General features: G+C 37.0%; 1 protein-coding gene across 2 annotated transcripts in view; it reads left to right on the plus strand.

The window, feature by feature from the left end:
- Positions 1-18,140, plus strand: part of syt12 (synaptotagmin XII) — a 29,877-nt gene extending 11,737 nt beyond the window's left edge. For both annotated transcript variants that reach the window (XM_028450347.1, XM_028450346.1), the window contains exons 2-8: positions 2,218-2,278; positions 2,362-2,555; positions 3,269-3,673; positions 11,354-11,569; positions 12,591-12,711; positions 13,938-14,071; positions 16,966-18,140. In XM_028450347.1, the coding sequence (XP_028306148.1) occupies positions 2,233-2,278; positions 2,362-2,555; positions 3,269-3,673; positions 11,354-11,569; positions 12,591-12,711; positions 13,938-14,071; positions 16,966-17,139 (1,290 nt within the window). In that variant the 5' untranslated portion in view covers positions 2,218-2,232 and the 3' untranslated portion in view covers positions 17,140-18,140. The remainder of the gene's footprint in view (positions 1-2,217; positions 2,279-2,361; positions 2,556-3,268; positions 3,674-11,353; positions 11,570-12,590; positions 12,712-13,937; positions 14,072-16,965) is intronic.
- Positions 18,141-19,176: the final 1,036 nt, after the last annotated feature.

The following is a 19,176-nucleotide window of genomic DNA, read 5'->3' on the forward strand; positions in this document are numbered from 1 at the left end:
ATGTCACTGATGATGTAGAGATTTATTCGTGTTGTTCTATTCATTTTAAAATGGATGAATTTAAGTTGAGTGTTTACTTGCGTTGACACTTGTCTGCTGTCCTCTTGTTGTTAAGTGTTTTCCTCTCTCTGATTGGCTAATATTCTCCCTCTTTGATCCCTCGGGGCCCAGTGATGCCCACGCGGCTTCATTCTTAATCAGTAAACCAGTCTGAGACGTTCTTCATTCCATCCTCCTCTGGTGTGGTTCCTTTGATTAGAGCAAAGCTAAGCCACATCCATAGGTGGAGATTCCCCCACGCTTGGTTTAGCGCCACTTCAGCAGCTGTTGGAGGTGCCTGCACTGCGTCAGCCTTTTTAATTGGCCTCCATGGCTGTGGTCTGCAAAGTGCTTAGTACAACTGACACACACACACACACACACACACACACACACACACACACACTCATATCCAGGCGAGCTGCAGACCCCATAAGCTTTTTTTCTGTATCATTAGTGTAATGCTTCCAGCAGCTAAGATAGAGATTCCAACAGGGGGGGTGAAGGGAGGAGAGGAATGAGTCACACATCAGTGACTGCGTTTTTTTTTTTTTAGCTTGCAGAGGTAGAGAAGTGTGCAAAAAAACATTTTTATAGTCAATATTGGACAGAAAAATGCATCTTAAATGCACAGATTTGCTTCATTAGATTGAACAAAGCTGAATGGTTTGTGTCATAAGGTCAGTAACTGAGGTCTGTGGACTCAGTCAGTTCAACAATCCCACTGTTATCAATGTATGTTTGGTTAATTCAGTGGTTTGAAAGTAAAAATATATTAATAGTTAAATATTCCCTGTTTTACTCCTTTGAAATCAGGTAGAGCACATGTGTCAAACTCAAGGCCCGGGTGCCAAATCCGGCCCTTTATAGCATCCAATTCGGCCCACATTAGATAATATAAATGACAGAAAAAAACATGAATTATTGTGTAAATGCATGTTTCCTTTGTTTATACCACAAATCTTGCAATTTCTCACAAACAATGGCACATTAGTTTTACATCCCTGCTTTACAGCATTTAATTCATTCATCATTGTGTAAATTACAAAATAATTAATTTGTTGATTTCTCAGCCCCTCCAAATACGCATGAATACAAATCTACAAATTTCACATGATTTCACGTGATAGTGATGAAAAAAACAAAAAAAAAAATTCAAAATCCTGCAAATTTCCTCAAATTATTCTACTAAATTAAGTAAAAAATTGTTCATAATATCAAAGAAAGTAAGTGAATTTAAAGTGAAGGTCACTTAATTCTTGGCATTTGTCTGTCTCATATACTTCATGGGTAATTTATACCTGGAAGTGCAAACTAAAGCACATTAATGTTGAAATCACTCTTTTTCCAGCCTAAAATCTGTTTCCCACTTGAGATCAAACTGGTCTGTATTTGGCCCCCAAACTAAAATGAGTTTGACATCCTGAGGTAGAGACTCCATTCCCTTGTAAACCTTGATAAGAGGAGAAATGGGACCAAACGAAGGCCTTTTATTCAATAGTGGGAACCATAAAGTTGCACAGAAGTGTGCAGAAAAACATTTTTATAGTCAATCTTGGACAGAAAAACACATCTTGGATTGAACAAAGCTGAATGGTTTGTGTCATAAGGTCAGTTACTGGGGTCTGTGGACTCAGTCAGTTAAACAATCCCACTGTTACAAATGTATGTTTTGTTTAATTCAGTGGTTTGCAATGAAAAATATATTAATAGTTAAATATTCCCTGTTTTACTCCTTTGAAATCAAGTAGATGCTCCATTTCCTTGTAAACCTTGATAAAAGGAGGAAATGGGACCAAACGGAGACACTGGGAGGGGGTCGCCAGATGCTTTTAAGAAACTAAGAATATATTTTGAACAATTTGAGCCCACACCAAACTTTCCATATTTTAACCTATTTTCATCACTTTTTCTTGCCATATTTTTGCTCCTTTTAATGCATTTTTGCTTGAAACAGGCATCCACTTACATTCAGGTGTCGGTGCATGGAAACATCTAAGACTGGCAGGATTGCAGCCCTCCAGGACTGCCCTCGCAGTAGGAGGTTTAGATGATCTTAGCTTATTGGCCAATCAAAGACCCCTGAGGGAGTCCAAGGTGTAATCCTCCAATGGCGTTATTGTATGTGTTGTAAAGTTAATGATAGTAATTATAATGGTTGATTGTTGTTTTTCTCAGGCTGGCTGCGGCACCATGTCCTCCGCTGAAAGTGAGGACTTTTCGGGCTACCATCCAAGCGGTGAGGACAAGTGTTTTTAACTTTCATTTCCTCTAGTCGTCATATCATATCAGCTGTTTGAACGGTTTGTGTCTCTGTTCTAGTGGTGCGTAACCCACCGGGCTGGGAGGTGGGGATCTACCTGGTGGGCTTCTTGGTGCTGCTGTGCGTGGCTGGCCTAAACATCTGGAAGCTGTGGAAATCTGGAACATTCCCAACTCCATCCCCCTTCCCCAACTTTGACTATCGATACCTGCAAGAAAAATATGGAACCTCTTTTTCAGAAGTCAGACAAAAGGTACAGATATATCCCAGTAAACGTTTACTTGTACGTTATCTTTGGTTCACCATTTTAAATTAAAGCCGCTTCCCACAAACATTTTGTGTCAGGTAGATCCATAGTCTCCGCCTCATTCATCATTTGCTTGAAAAAAACATGTAGAAGGTTGAAATTGCCACTTGAAAGTTTGTTTTCATCTCCACCGTAAATACTCCATTTGTTGACTTTTCCACGCATTGCATTGTGGGATGTGGAGTTGGAGAGATGGGTGCTTTGAAGTGATTACTTTATTCTGATATCACAGGGAATGCGGGAACGAACTAGAACAAAAATGGTGTCAAGCTTGTCAATGTCCTCTTTGTGTGGTGAAAAACACAATAATTCATGGTAAGACTGCTTATGGGACTCCACATCCCACAATGCAATGCACAAAATGTTGTGAAGATGAAAACAAACTTACATGCAAAAATTTGAACTTTTTTCCTTTGTTTTTAGACTGGATGATGTTCGATTCAATGATTGATGAGGATACACGAGGATTTTATCTAAAAATAAAAAATTGTTGATAGAAGCTTTACATTTCTGTTGTTCATTGATTATTCTCCAAAAACATTGAAGGCCATTTTACATCTTGTTTAGAATATTTAGCACATTTCCTTTTAGATACTAGGAACAAAGTAATTTCCTATGTAGTCTTTTCAGAACTGTTCATTTGTTTCTTCTTCCCAAAGAGAGTGGCTGCCAACAACCATCGGCGGACTTCTACCACCTCAAGTCGCAAACCTAGCCTGGCCCTGGGCGACACCCCGGACGGCTTCAGAGAGCTCGGCCACCTGGAGCTGATGAGCAGAGAACTGGACCCGAACGGCATGGCTCACCTCAATCGATCCATGTCCACTGACTCTCTCAGCTCCATCTCCTCCATTGCCAACAACTTTGGCCACGACTTCACAGTTGGCCAGCTGGAGGTCACTTTGGAGTTTGAGCCATCCAGGCAGCCTGGCCAGAACATGGGACTGCTCCACATCATGCTGCACCAGGGCAAGGACCTGCTGGAGAGGGAAGAGGGACACTTCCCTGGCTGCTTCATTCGAATCTCCCTCGGGCCAGAGGAGCTCAGTATCGGAGTCACACGGGTCAGCACGCTTTTCTCTTCTTCTAGTAGAAACATACGCATGTGCATCTGTTTTTACCTCATACTTCCTTAATCTAAGGTATGAATGTTTGCTCTGAATCTAAAGCAGGGCTGTCAAATTCACTTTAGTTTAGGGGCCAAATACAGAACAGTTTGATCTCAAGATCTCAACAGGTTATTTCAACATTATTGTGCCCAAGTTTGCCCTTCTACGTATACATAAAATACAAAATATGTAAAAAAACGATTATATCCAAGCAATAAGGGACTTGGATAAGCAAACATTTTGTCATAATTTGAGGAAAATTGAAGGGTTTTGTAAGAATTTTGAGTTTTTTCAACTGTTTAAAATGAAAAATGACTGCAATCATGTGATATAAGCACCGGGAAAATGATGAGCCCCTGCAAATATTGTTGAGTTTCGTTTACACAATTATTTTTGTTTTCTCGGTTTTTTTTAATTTCTCATTGGGGGCCAAATTGGATGCTCCAAAAGGCCGGATTTGGCCCCCGGGCTATGAGTTTGACACATGTGATCTAAAGCAACAATTTGCCTAATTTTATTCTCCACTGTTCTGGCTTAAACACTTCCTAATATTAACCTTTGACCCAAATAAAGGAAAGTTCTGTTTGAACTGGTAGGTAATGATGCTCTAGGTGAATATTCTCTTTTCCCCCCAAAGAAAGGCTTTCATAGAAAAACTTAAAGTTAAGGTTGGTATTTTCATCCACAAATTGAACAAGTTTAGCAAAAAAGACAATTTCAAAGACAAAGAAAGCATTAAAATACATTTTTGATTTAGTTTATTAAATGAAAAGCAAAATTTACTCTTTTTGACGTTTTCACGTAGTAAACAAGTAAATCTCCTTCAAAATTAAAGAATTTATTGAAAGGTTTTGACACAAGCCAGTGCCTGTGACCCATTTTTGGGTCCTGTCCCACGTGTTGAGAACCTCTGGTGTCGACATCTTTTTCCACGGCCAACAGTAGAGATGATAGCCACAGGTTTGGCTCTAACTGCTTGTTGAATGTTAATGAGGCTGTGTGAGTGGTGAATGCCCACATCAGTAATGAAGCGTCAGGTGTTTAAGATGAAGATCAGGATGAAGATAAAAGCAGCTCCTGACCTGTCAGAGGGAGCAGAGATGTAGCGTCTAACGCTTCCCCACTCAGGGGCCAGTTCTGGCCTCGCTCCACATGTGTTTAAGATTTCAGGCCTGGCTGAGTATTTGACAGAGAGGGTGATACGCCACTAGCTCCATCTTTTAGCCTGACAGGCCGGCTCTCTGCTGTCTGTCGGAGGAGGAGGAGCCCACTTCATTTACTAGAGTGGTCAGCCCTGTGGGAGCTGGCATCAGAAGGCGGATTTCACATTTGTTGTTGTCATGACGTCTAGCTGCGAGTGACTTACCGCTACATTTTGTTGGCTGGTGGCGGCTCATTACACCACACGATGGTGACGTAACGGTTGAGGAAGTGGGCTTATAATCGAAGGGTCTTTGATTCGAATCCAACCTGGGTCATTATACATAGTTCCTGTGTGACGTCATCACGTCCAGTTTGTTGGTGTGTCCGTCATTTTTTTGGCAAAGTAGGTTACGGTTACGGACACTGATACGCTCTAGTAATATTTGCCGCAAATAAGGGATGTTTTTATTACAGAAATGGTTATTTGGTGTTGGGTACGTGGGTGTGATGACAGAGCTGGGGCTGATAAGTTAGGATTCTACTACATCACAAAGAGCCGAGAACATGAAGGTGATTTCACCAAATCGCTCAGCGAGGAACGTCGTCGGCTGTGGTTAGCCTATATCAACAGAAAGTATACACCTATGAAATACTCTAAGATCTGCTCAGATCACTTCATTACAGGTCAAAATAATTTGCATTCTTAACGTTTTATCTTTAATTAAGCCTGTTGTTTAGATTTTTGCATGTGTAAAAATGTGTTAGAATACAATGTAAATAATAAACAACAGAATATTGATTCAGGGAACACACGAGAGCTATTTGTTAATGTACATACATAGTTTCCTATATTAAAAAAAGATTGACATACCTTTGCTATCACCAACATGTTGGAGTCCACGGTCATACTTTCCACATCACGTACACATCCACAACACAGCTGATTAATGGCTTCCGTTGATTTATATGCCTTTAATTGTTTGAACGTATACGCACACTTGACAATTATAAGATAATTCACGATGTCGAGGTTTGTGACAGCTGGCAGGCACTTTGCATCGTTCAGTAGGTTGTCTTTTATGAGTGTATGGGATCTCTTTTGTTATTTTTCAATCATCTCCATTTGTTCTAAGAACCCCAACAACATAGTATTTGAGCTTTATTTTCCCAAACTTGGCTGTTTTCTGGAGTTTTGGAAGTCACTTTCATGACGCTTCTAAAAACAGGCTGTTTTGGGGCCTTCATGCATATGCATGAGTGCGATTGTCTTTTGCTATCCACACACTCTTGTTATTGTTTTCAGCCAAAAAAAGCACATTAAAGTAAAACACATGGATATTTAAGCTGCTATTGTGATCGTGAGTCCGACAAACGCTGCTCCAGCTTGTGTTATCACATCAACAGCAGGAGAGGAAATCATTAATTCACTTCCTTTTCCTCCTCACTTCTTCTGACCACATAGATAGTCAATATAAGCTGATAGTCATTTGTTTTGTCCTACCGCTGCGTCGCATTGGGTCACAAACACATCAGATCATCCAATAAAGGCTATACGAGGCAGTATAATGGCTACTAAAAGTGAAACTGAAGCTGCGCCACAGGGCAGTAAACCGTCAGCTGTTTCAAACACACAAACCCCTGATCTGAGCAAGACATTGGTAGAATTTCCAGACAGAAAAGATACTTATGTTCTTGGCATAGCTGGGCTGCTTAAGTCATCAGGGTAGTACTCTAAATGGGCGGGGCTTGTTACCAGGGCTCCTCCCTACTGCGCAGACTCTGGCTTCAAATGATGTCAAATTTGCAAAATGGCAGCCCCCCTAAACGCCGTATTTTGGCTTCAAGAACATTGAGTGGGAACAGCTACAGTGCACGTCCACTGTTTCAAACACTCACAGGAGCTGCTACATCTCTTTCTTTTCCTCCTCACCTCATCGAACCACAGGACGACAAGACGATAGTCCATTGTTTTGTCCAATCGCTGCTTCTCATTGTGTCACAAACACGATACACGGCGATCTAACAGCTACTAAAAGTGAAACTGATTGTGAGCGCTCACACTGCGCTTCGGATTATCTATAATATAGGTATGGATATAGATACAGTATATTATAGATAATATAGATTATACTGAATGTGAAAATATTAAGTGTGGTATTAACCTGCCTTCGCCTTGTTTGCTTTACCTGTGAGGTAGTTTAAGAGGGAGGAGCTCACATTCTTATGTAGGGTAGGAGGAGCCAGGATTGTCAGGAGGAGGAGTTTCCCCATTATGAGTCATAAGGGGGCAAAAATTCTTCGCGCCCGTTTGGAGCTGACTTTTTACAAAATGTGGAATAACAAGGGAGGAAACAGAACATTTCCAACTTTGTCCCTCTGAATGAGGCTAAAGGGATGTATATCACTGTAGCAAAACTATTACAAAGTGAATTGTTCATAACACTGTCCCTTTAAGCCAAATTAATTACTATGTTAAAACTTGCTGCCAGTAATGGTGGGAATGGTTTGAGTTAGCTATAAAGTGATGGCTCCAAAAGACATCGCCCGAGCCTCCGTGTCCCTCCATCTGCTCCACCTGACACTCGTCTTCTGCTCTGAGGAAAATTCTGGTCCCACTTGGCTGTGAGTCATTGCTGGGTTGCTGTGCGGCCGTGCCTTTGCACAGTTTGTGCATGTTGACAATTGGACTCATCACCAGCCCCCGCGAGCACATTCTAGCTGTTGTTGTGTTGTAATATTTCAGCCAAGCTGGGTGTAATAAAATGTGTGCAGTCACTGATGTGAAAGCTTTACTGGCTCTGGCTCCTTCTTTAAGGCCGATGGGAAATGATCACGTCAGGTTCTCTTTTTAATCGTCTATCTTTAAACATTTTACCTTTTCCCTCTCTTTATTCTCCTCATTTCATCTCTGTCACTGTTTCCTGCTGTTGTTTATCTTTTACCTTCGAGCTTCTCTCCCCATCCCTCTCTGTGTATCTGCACACGCACACACACGCACACACACACACACACACACACACACACACTGCTGTCTCCTCCTTTTTATTGGCTCATCTTGCCCACATGCTTCTCTATTATTATCCCTAAACTGTGCAGACACACATGCTCACAATATATAGATCCTCTCCCAGGATTCTGTGGCTGTTTTCTGCTCTATTATGATGCTGTTTACCAGGGTTGGGGTCAATTACATTTTTCAATTACAATTACATCTTCAATTATTATCAGAATCATAAAATACTTTATTAAACCCCGAGGGGTAACTAGAACGGAAAGAGCGGCATAATAAAAATAAGTAAATGAAAACAACACTAATAATAATAATAATTGTACACACACACCTAGAAAAAAAAAGGTGAGTTGCAAATATTAAAAGTAATAATAATAATGAACACAAATAAATAAAACAGTTATCAATGTTCAATTACAACTCAATCATGATTACGGTGACATTTTTTCAAATTACAATTGATATTTTCCCCCTGAAAGTCAATTACTGTACAGTTAATCACAATTACTGTCTGAAATTAATAATCCCCAAAACCATATCCTTCCTCTTCTGTTAGCTTTTTGTCAGCATCTTTTATGATAACGGGTCAGTTTGACCCATGTCTTAAATCAGCTGTAAAATACACTAAAAATATTATTTATCATCTCATTTGTTTCTCATCTCGTGGTTTCCTTATTCGGCTTCCTAATCAATGAAAATATTATTGTTGGTTTTTTTTATCAATGGCAAAAATGATCCTGAAGAGAACTGACAGATAGTGGAAAAAGTTGATTTGAAACTATATTTTAATAATTGTGAACCACGTATGTGTAAGACATGGTTCACCAGGTTTGCGTTTAATTCGTCAAATTTCATACAATTATAATTACAAAGTCCATCATCTGAACTCAATTGCATTTAAATTATAATTACAATAGCAACAGATTGTTTCAATTACAATTTCAATTATAATTACGCCATAATTGTAATTAATTAAACTGCTGTTTACCTTCCAGGGTCGACCACTCAGGGCGTTTCGTACATTTAGAAGCTGCGTCACTATTTGTCACAACTAATTGTATCCTTCCACACTACATAAGTTCATCATTTTACACATTTAAATTGCTGAAAATTGTGACTCATTCTTCACACGTATAAAGCCAACAGTGGTGTAAAAGGCTATTAATAAAGCTACCATAAGCGTATAATAACTCGTTGCTTGGTAACTTCCACAGATTTCTGTATGTGATTTTTAATAGATATATAGTGCAGCCGACATTAGAAATTGTAGCTATGGCAGCCGGTATTATCTGTACGACAAAGGTTAGTGATGTTGCATCATCGTGAAAGGATGGAGGAAATCAGAATCAGAAGTATTTTATTTATTCCAGAGGGAAATTACTTTCGTTACAGAAATATGAAATATTACCAATAAAAACAATAAACATTAAACAAAAAAAGAAAGAGAAGGAAAACTTACATAATTAAGTAAGACTGTTGATTAAATAAGGATTAAATACAAGTGCACACATTACAGTACAAAAAATGTAATCACATAAATAATAATAATACAATATATATATATATATATATATATATATATATACAACAATGTTGTGTATATGGATATATTACCAGCAACACTTTTTGAAAAGTTAGTGTTAAGCAGTTCAGTCTATGATGGAGTTCATTATCAAAGACAAAGTAAGAAATGTGCAACTATAAATCTGCTCTTTTCTGAGCGAGGCGAGTTCAAACTAAAGCTGTCGTCATGGTGAAAGACTAAAACTAGTTAATTAGTTCCTAAAGGTCTGTCTGCAGAATATGTAAATCTTCTTCACAGCTAATGTTGCCTCTACAACACTGGGTAGACCAGAGCAACTGTGATTGTCTGATTCATGTTAGTATTTAACATAATGAATAAGTGTTTTGTCTGTTTCAGTGGTCATTTTGAGTCTTCTTGTTGTTTTGTGTGGGTTTCCTTTTTGTGTGTGTGTGTGTAATTTTGTGTACTTTTCTCTATTTGTCTATTTCTTGGTGTCTTGTACAATTTTCAAGTTTTTTAATGTATTTTGCTGTAAATTTAGTGTCTTTTTGCTGTTTTGTGTTTTTGTAATTTTGTAAAAAAAAAATGTCACTTTTGTCATTTTTGTGGGGTTTTTGTTGTCATTTTATATATTTTTCCTCCTCATTTTTTGTTGTTGTTTTGTGTCTTTTTGTTTCGTGTATTGTTGTGTAATTTAGTATGTTTTGTAAGTAATTCATTTAAAAAATTAGGTTTTTTTACATTTTAAAAAAATCAATTTATTGTAAATTTTACAAGTGATTTTATGCGTTTGCTTTGAAGGTCACATAAAATTAGAGCAAGAGCAGAATGTGGCCCCTGGGCCGCCAGTTGAGAATGTCTAGGGTACACATTTGTGTATCTGTTAGCTACAGCAGCTCTTTTCAGGAACAATTTAGCCAGTGATTCAATTATTATTTTCTAAACAAAAAAAAAAAGATGAATGATCACAAAGGTTTATCTCATTTAATGTGCAAAGAAGGTGTTATATGTTTTTTATTTGTGGTTGTTACAAATGAAATGAAGCAACAAAAAAATGTGAAAGTTAGAAATACATTTATGCAAAGAGTTACATGTAATATAAAGTTACCTGTACCTGGCCATTGTGCCTCCAAAAACTCCACCAAATTGACATTTCAGTCAGGTCCGCTTTGGTCAAATTGTTTGTTTTTTTTTTGTATGCAGTTTAGATTTGGCGGTAAGGCTCTATTCTGGGACCTCTCCCTTCCAGCAGCTGCATACAGTAGAAAGCACAAGCAAAGGGAGATTCCCTCACTCTCCCATGAGCTACATGGAGAGGCATTAGCAGAGAGAGCGGTCAGTAGGACCCCTTGGAACAGAAGCATAGACGTTAAATGGGCTAGCTTGACGTCCGTGCCTGCTTGAACTAACGCGGTGCTCAATTTCTGTCAAAACCTGAATACGGCCATAAGCAAACCAGAACAAAAATGGCATCAAGCAAATAAGTAAGTTTACGATTTGGCACAGTCTTTACATTCTACTTTGCGATTGCCAATCCCACAATCCAACGCGCGAAAGTTTCCTGAAATTCAAGTCACATGACCATTTATCAACAAACCAGGGCGAGCGGCAATTTCAACCTTCAGCATTTGTTTGTGTGTAAATTCCCTCATGTTTCAAAATAAATACCTTTGATTTATTGATCAATGAGGCCTTCACTATGTCTTTATCTGTGCTGTAAAAATTGTACTTTTTGTCCATAGCAGCTTTAACTCAACAGATTGTATCAAATATTCTCACTTTTCCTCAGAAACTGACATGGAACTTCAAGAAAAGATTGATGAGCAAACTTTCAAATATACGAGGGTCTTAATATTTGATGATTGCTAAAATAAACTCTCAATGATTCTTGTCTAATGTCTACCTCTCACATTCTTCATCTACTTTGTGATGTGTTTCTCCTCCTCAACCCTCTCAGGTCCAGACCAATGCGTACACAGTGATCTTTGATGAGCACTACACTCTTCCCATGGACTTTGGTTCCCTGGAGGAATACAGCCTCCGCTTCGCCGCCTTTGGCATCGATGCAGATGAGAGGAACATCAGTGCAGGAGTAGCAGAGTTGAAGCTGTCTGACCTGGATCTGACCATCAGACCGTTCAACGCCTGGCTCTACCTGCAGGATGTCAACAAGGTATGTTTGGACAGGGTTTCAATGATTGGGCGACAAATAGAAAAGAAATGTTCAGCCATAAAGATTTGATGAGCTTGGCCTGTGATGAGCAACATTATGAGCAACATGCAAGGAATCAAGGTGATATCTGAGTCCCTCTGCTGGACTTCTAACAAAGCTACAAATAAAAAAAAAAAAAGAATTATTTATTAGTGAGGATGCAGTTAACTCCTCCGACACCGTTTGTCAGATTTTGACAAATACGCTATCAAAAAATTCAGAAGGTTCCCGAGATTTATGCTATTGCGTTTATAATTTGTAACTTTTAAACTTTTCGATTTTTTTTGTGTCCCATTCATTTCTATTAGAAATGTCATCTTCTTCAACTTTCAAGCCCTTCATCCTCATTTAACCTTTAACATGTTCAGCTACTAGAGATGTAACGATTCGCTCAACTCCCGATATGATTCCATTCACGAAACTGGGTTCACGATACGATTCTCTCGTGATTTATTTTACAAAATGGGACTGTAGACAAATGGGAAATAGGACTAAAATTGAAGGTTTAAATCGATTAATTGATTTGTTTTTGTGTATGTAATGTCTTTTTTTTATTATTTACTAACAAATTTCCCAGATTTATTATTTACAGAACAATTTAAACATTAGAATAAAGAACAGAGTCACGATCATAAATTACGATGATACAGCTATCACAGTACGTTATTTTGGAAATACATGAAATAAATGGTTTTACAAAAACACATTTCTTTCATATTTTCGATGAATTGATAAATCAGATTAACTCTAACCCTAATATGACGATATTAAAATAAAGACATTTAAGACTGAACCCCCCCTCCCCCAGTGGACCGAATGAACATACAATACACGATCGTGATTAATATATTTATGTTTCCTTCCCAGTATTTCTGTTTTTCATTTGTGTTTATATTACATCAAAGCAGATCTGTTGAGCAGTAAAACCGTCTCTGATTGTACAGAAATAAATGTGTACAAAGTGATGTTTTGTTGATGACAGGCTGTGGATGCAGTGGGGGAGATCCTTCTGTCTCTCAGCTATCTGCCCACTGCAGAACGCCTCACTGTGGTCGTGGCCAAGTGTAAGAACCTGGTGTGGACCAACGGAAAGACCACTGCAGGTACGGAGGAGACCTTTTAACCCTTTAATGACAATTAATAACTGGGGAATATGGTTGAATGGTTGAAATATCAATAAAAGAAAGTAATGAAAAGAGCTTTGATGAACTGTTTTGGAGTATCTGATCAATTGATTTTTGTTAGAAAGCTAATATTTTGGATATTTCTTTTGTGGCTAAATTAACATAGTTTTGCATTAGATAAAAAGACAACACTTGGATGTCTTATACTGTACGTCAGTATAAGACGTAACGTAAAAATGTTGTCACTTCCCCTCCTCAATCCCTCAATAATAATATACCGCTGGTTGAAAATCCAGCAACATTAATGTCTACAACAGAGGTTTTCAAGCTGTGGGTTGGGACCAACTGAGGGAAAAAAATCAAAATTTTACAAAAAATTGAACTCTTAAAGAAATATAATTAGTTGTGAATTTACCTTCTACTTATCCTGATTTTATTTTTATTTTTTTTTTTAAAAAAACTCTAAAAGGAACCTTAAATGACTTGATTTGTGATCTGGTGTTGTCAATATGAAATAAAATGAAATAAATCAGCTGTTTTCTTTTGACCTTCCAGGGTTGGTAGCAGGGTTGGAGTCAAATACATTTTTCAATTTCAATTACGTTTTTCAATTATCCATGTTCAATTACAATTAAATTACGATTACAGTGACCAGTATATTTTCCAATTACAATTTTAATTATAATTATGTTTTATCCTTAAACAGTCAATTACAATTGATCACAATTACTGAGCCTTTAATAAATAAACCATCTCTTATAATAACGGGTCCTAAATCAGCTGTAAAATACACAAAAAACTATTTTATCACCTAATTTATTTCCTATTTATTGGTTACCTTTTTAGGCTTCATAATCAGTAAAAATATAGGTTTTATTATTTTGGGGTGGGCGTCTGAACCTTTTTTGTGTGAGTGTACCCCTAAATTTAATTTTTTGTTTAAATGATAAAATGTGGGAAAGTAATAATTGTTAACTACATATAATTTCCATGGCAATTACAATTACAAAGTCAGTTTACTAAACTCATATACATTTTAATTACAATTACAGCAACAGATTTTTGGAATCGCAATTATAACTAAGCCATAATTGTAATTAATTATCAGTTACGTGATAACAATTATAATTGGCCCTAACCCTGGTTAGTAGTAATATTGTAGGGGAAACATTAATGTACATCTCCATTATTCCTATCGTAACCAGACCCATTCGTCAAAGTTTACCTCCTGCAAGACGGCAGGAAGATCAGCAAGAAGAAGACTTCAACCAAGAGGGACGACACCAACCCCATCTTCAACGAGGCCATGATCTTCTCAGTGCCGTCCCTCGTCCTGCAGGTAACGCCCTGGGTTGAGTCTGAAGGTTTCCTCAGTGATCCTGAAGGTTTTAAATCACACGTTTAAAACAGGGGGGAAGTAAAAATGGCTGAGAAAACATGAATCATTGTGTAAATTACCAAATAATTTAGTTGTGGATATGTCAGTAGGGTTGCAAAGAGGCATAAAATATCTGGTAAATTTCCACGGGAACTTTTCATGGGAATTATTTATGGAAATTAAGCAGAAATCGGGAGTAATTTTAAATCACTGTGTCATATCCAAACATAACTATTGGCATCCATGCAAAATAACACATAACATTTTAACAGATTTATTTGGAATAGGACATTACAATTATTCAGTTGGAGTTTTAGTGAATTTGTCACAAATTCCAATAACACTCTACAATATTTGCAGGGGTTCCCATGCTTGTATAACAATGGAAATAAAAAAACATTTACTCACAAATTGTTGAAAGGAACCTAATTTTTCAAAAATCCTGCGCAATCCTCACATTATTTGACAGAATTTCCCCCAAATTGAATAAATATAGTCACTTCCTGTCACCTATTGCTTGGATATTGTCGGTGCCTTATATACTACATACTGTTATATTTATATACGGAAATGCAAAGTAGCACTCATGTTGAAATTGTTTGATTCCTAGCCTCTGTGGCCCACATATTTGGCCCCTGAACTGAACTAAGTTCGACACCCCTGGTTTTAATCAAACTATTACAAAAAAAATGATAAGAAACATAACAATATCAACAGAAATGTGAAAGATTTTAAAAACATTCAGAAAAAAACCTTTAGTTTTTTATGTCTTTACCACAGGCTAACCTCTTTCCTTCAGAGTCTCTCGCAGCTTGTTTTATGGGCTTATAATACAGTTATAAATGTCCTATGTGTGTGTGTCTTTTATGACTCTCAACAAATGAATACATATTAAAAGGCAGAAAGCTAATATTAGAATAGATGGAGTGGTGAAAGCTGCTCTCATAAACACAAGTGCTGTTCTAAAGTGTGTGTGTGTGTGTGTGTGTGTGTGTGGTCGACCTGTTCATAAGCCCAGTACACAAATCACTGTTTGCTTTTATTGCTCAAATGAAAAGAATTTGTAGCTTCATAAGAGACCTGTAAAGGGATTTTCAACCTGTGAGTGTTTCCTTTGGCAAAGAATATTTCTAATGTATTTATTTTGAAAGGGATGTCAGTCACAGTTTTACCAGTAGACTGTAGTGAAATGTTTGTTTTTAAAAAAGGGAAATGTTTCTTAATATCAACTTACCATCAGGATTTTAAAAAGATTATTTTTTTAAAAAATAGGTTTGGTTTGTGTGTGTTTTTCTAAACAAGAAAAAGTCCCAAAAAACTGCAATAAACAAAGTAGGTACTGACCAAGTCAAGTAGAAATACATTACGAGGGAAGAACTAATGACAAACTCAAAGGCACCAATTACTCCATAAACATGCAGAGGGTAATTAGCTAAACTCAAAGCACCTGGTGAACACAGCGGAGGGACAACAAGATGGAAACAAACACTCAGTGACAAATAAACTCTGTAGCATTAACACCATCACCGTCAATTACAATATTTGCATTTCCTGAAGAAAATGCAGGTGAGGATGTAGGTTAGCTTACTATTAACTTAGCTTTAGTATTAACTAGAATTACCTAGCATTAGCATTAGCATAAATTAACATTAGCATTAGCTAACATTAGCCTAACATTAACATTAGCCTAGTAATAGCTTTAACCATTAACTATAGCCTAGCAATAGTCTTAACCTAGCATTAGCACTAACCTAGCATTAGCACTAACCTAGCATTAGCCTAGCAATGGCATTAGCCTAACATTGACACTGACCTTACAATAGCATTAGCCTAACATTACAGTAGCCTAGCATTAACATTAGCCTAGCAATAGCTTAACATTAGCAATGAGGTTAAAAAAGGTTGAAATGTGTTGAAGGTATTATCTGAACATGTTAAAGGTTGAATGGTTTGTTAATTGTTTGCAAAGTTTTGGTCATAATGTAGGTAAACAAGTGTTCTCCCTTAAACCTACATTATTTTTTATTTAGATTTTCCTTAAAAAGCAGTTACGGTAATTGAGTTTACAGTAAAGTACTTGCCTATTATTGAATTGCAACAAAGACATAAAGTTTGTACCGATAAACATAATTAATTAAACTCAGTATTCAATATTAAGGGACGTTCAAACTGCTTACATTTATAATAAACCAAAACTAACCTAGCTTTAGCACTAACCTAGCATTAGCATTATCCTAGCGTTAACATTAGCATAAGAATACCATTAGCCTTGCATTAACATTATCATTAACCTAGCATTAGCACTAACCTAGCATTAGTATTAACCTAGCAATAGCATTAGCCTGAAATTAGCACTAACCTAGCAATAGCATTAGCCTACCTTTAACACTAACATAACATTAGCATTAACCTAGCAATAGCATTAACCTAGCAATAGCTTAACATTAGCAACACAACAATTTTCACAATTTTGCATTCTTATTGTCTTATTAATCTGCCTACTGACATGGAGGTTAATTTTTCAAAGTAAATAATTTAAGTATTTTTGTTAAATTTTTATATTTTATTTTGCTTGTTTGCATAATACCATTCCATTATGAGTATTTATGAGTTGATTAATAAGCATTGTTTTTGCTTTTATTATTTATTTATCACCATGTGTTGTCCATTCATGACATAGTTTTTTTGTGCATTTTTGTGACTTTTTCCAGGACTTGTTGCTCTTTTATTTTACCTAAATGTTTAATTGATTAAATCAAGAAGCAAAAAGCGATCCGTCAGTGCAGAACAGTTCAAAATAACTGCTGATTCGTGCTTACAGCACAGATTGTGTAACCTGATGGTGATGTTTGCAGGAGCTCTCTCTGAGGGTGACGGTGGCCGAGGCCACAGACGACGGACGGGGTGAGAACCTGGGTCACGTGATCATCGGCCCTGAGGCCAGCGGGATGGGCATCACCCACTGGAACCAGATGTTGGCCACCCTGAGGAAGCCCGTGTCCATGTGGCACCCTCTGCGGAGGATCTGAGGTCCACAAACCGACCCGTTTCTGTCCTTTTTAACCCTTTCCTGGCTTCTCGTCTGGAGGAGCCTCTGTCAGACTTCAATGCGGGTTTCACCCTGACTTTTATTTACAGTTTCATGCATTATGGGTGTGGATGTAGCATTTAGCGTCCTTTATTTACACTTCTCTCCTTTTTTTAATCTAACAGCAAATCATTCAATGTAATCGTTTTGTTTGACTATTTTGTGTCCATCTTTTATTGAAAGTTGAATGTATTGACTATGATCCAAATCTAATAACATGTAAAGCTTTACAGTGATTTTATGTGGCTTCTCACTTCTCACCTACTTTTAATTAGCTACATTTTATAAGATAATAATGACATTATTCAAGTAGCCCATTGTTTAAGGCTTTCATAAAAGACGACTTTATTCAACATGTAATAGTTTTAATGTCAGAAATATTGAAAAAAACAAACAGTAATCAACAATGGACACATAAAATATTCTAATTACCTGACACCTAGACCTGGGTAATAAATACATAGGTTGAAATAATTTAGGATATATTCATATATAAACTTTATGCAATAAAGAGAAAAACAATATTGTGAAAAACCTTTATTTTAAATCAAATTTTGTGCTAAAGTACTAGTTTTATGAGGCGCTACTTTCCTTATTTCTTCCTTAACTGTCTGTTGCAGGGTAGGGGTCAATTACCTTTTTCACTTACAATTATGTCAATTACAATTCAATTACAATTACAGTGACCAGCATTTTACAATTAAATGTATTTATTTTTTATCTTCAGAAAGTCAATATCAATTACATTCTCAATTACTAAAGTTCAATTACAATTAATCACAATTACTGAGCCTGAAATAAATAACTTGATAAAACTTAAGCTACCTCTGATGTTAGCTTTCTGTTAGCATCTCTAATAATAACGGATCATAAATCAGCTGTAAAATACACTAAAAAGAAATATCTATCATCTAATTAATTTCCAATCTATTGATTACCTTGTTATGCTTCCTAATCAATGAAAATATAGGTTTTAATATTTTTGTTGTGGGCGTCTGAGATATGAGCTTGATATGAAACACATTTTAATAATTGTTAGCTACATATGTGTAGAACTGTACATAGAACTGTAACATGGTTCCACAGTTTTGCCATAAATTATAATTAACAATTTTTACAGAATTTTTATGGCAATTACAATTACACAGTCAATTATCTAAACTCAATTACAATTTCATTATCGTTACGACAGCAACACATTTTTAAAATTACAATTATAGTTACGCCATAATTGTAATTAATTCTCAATTACACAATTAAACTTATAATTGACCCCAACCCTGGTTTGTTGCTCTCACAAACTCCTCTCTGCACTGCTGCCTTCCCCCTACCTTTGAGCAAACTGTCCCACCCCTCCCTCAACCACCGATTTGCTTCAGGAACATGTAATGTGCACGAGTAATTCCACTTCCACCAACATCTCCAACAGGAGAATAGGGTAATATACAAACAGTATGTTTAACTGCTGCCGGAACCTCCCAAAAACAAGCTATGCTACAGCACTCACTCACACGTGCTGTCCCTTGTGGGAGGATAAAACCAAAGGTTGTGCAACATATTCATAGTAGTGGCAGAAATATGGTCCCTTTGTCTTTGGAGAATGGTGGAGTTTTATTTTTGCTCTGTATTTTTTTAATATTTTGCAGATGTGTGAAGGAACTTTATATTTTTCAGTAAGTTATCACATGTTGATGTTGTGCAGCTGTTTTACTGATAAGAGTTTATAGAGGAAAAATATGAAGATTGGATTACATTGTATATCACCTATCTACAACTAACAAGTTCTGATGAACTACGGCCGTGCCCGCGTAACGTCTCCGTGCCACCACGTTCCCGAGAATTCAGTCAAATGACTCGGCTCCACCGAGTAAAAAAAATGGGGCCCCCTGACACATACAGATTAATGGGCAACATTCATATATTGGTATTTGTCAACCATTCGGTACCACCAACTGTCACAATATTTGACTCACAAATA

The sequence above is a fragment of the Gouania willdenowi genome, chromosome 6 (genome assembly GCF_900634775.1).
Source record: "Gouania willdenowi chromosome 6, fGouWil2.1, whole genome shotgun sequence".
NCBI classification, from domain to species: Eukaryota; Metazoa; Chordata; class Actinopteri; order Blenniiformes; family Gobiesocidae; genus Gouania; species Gouania willdenowi.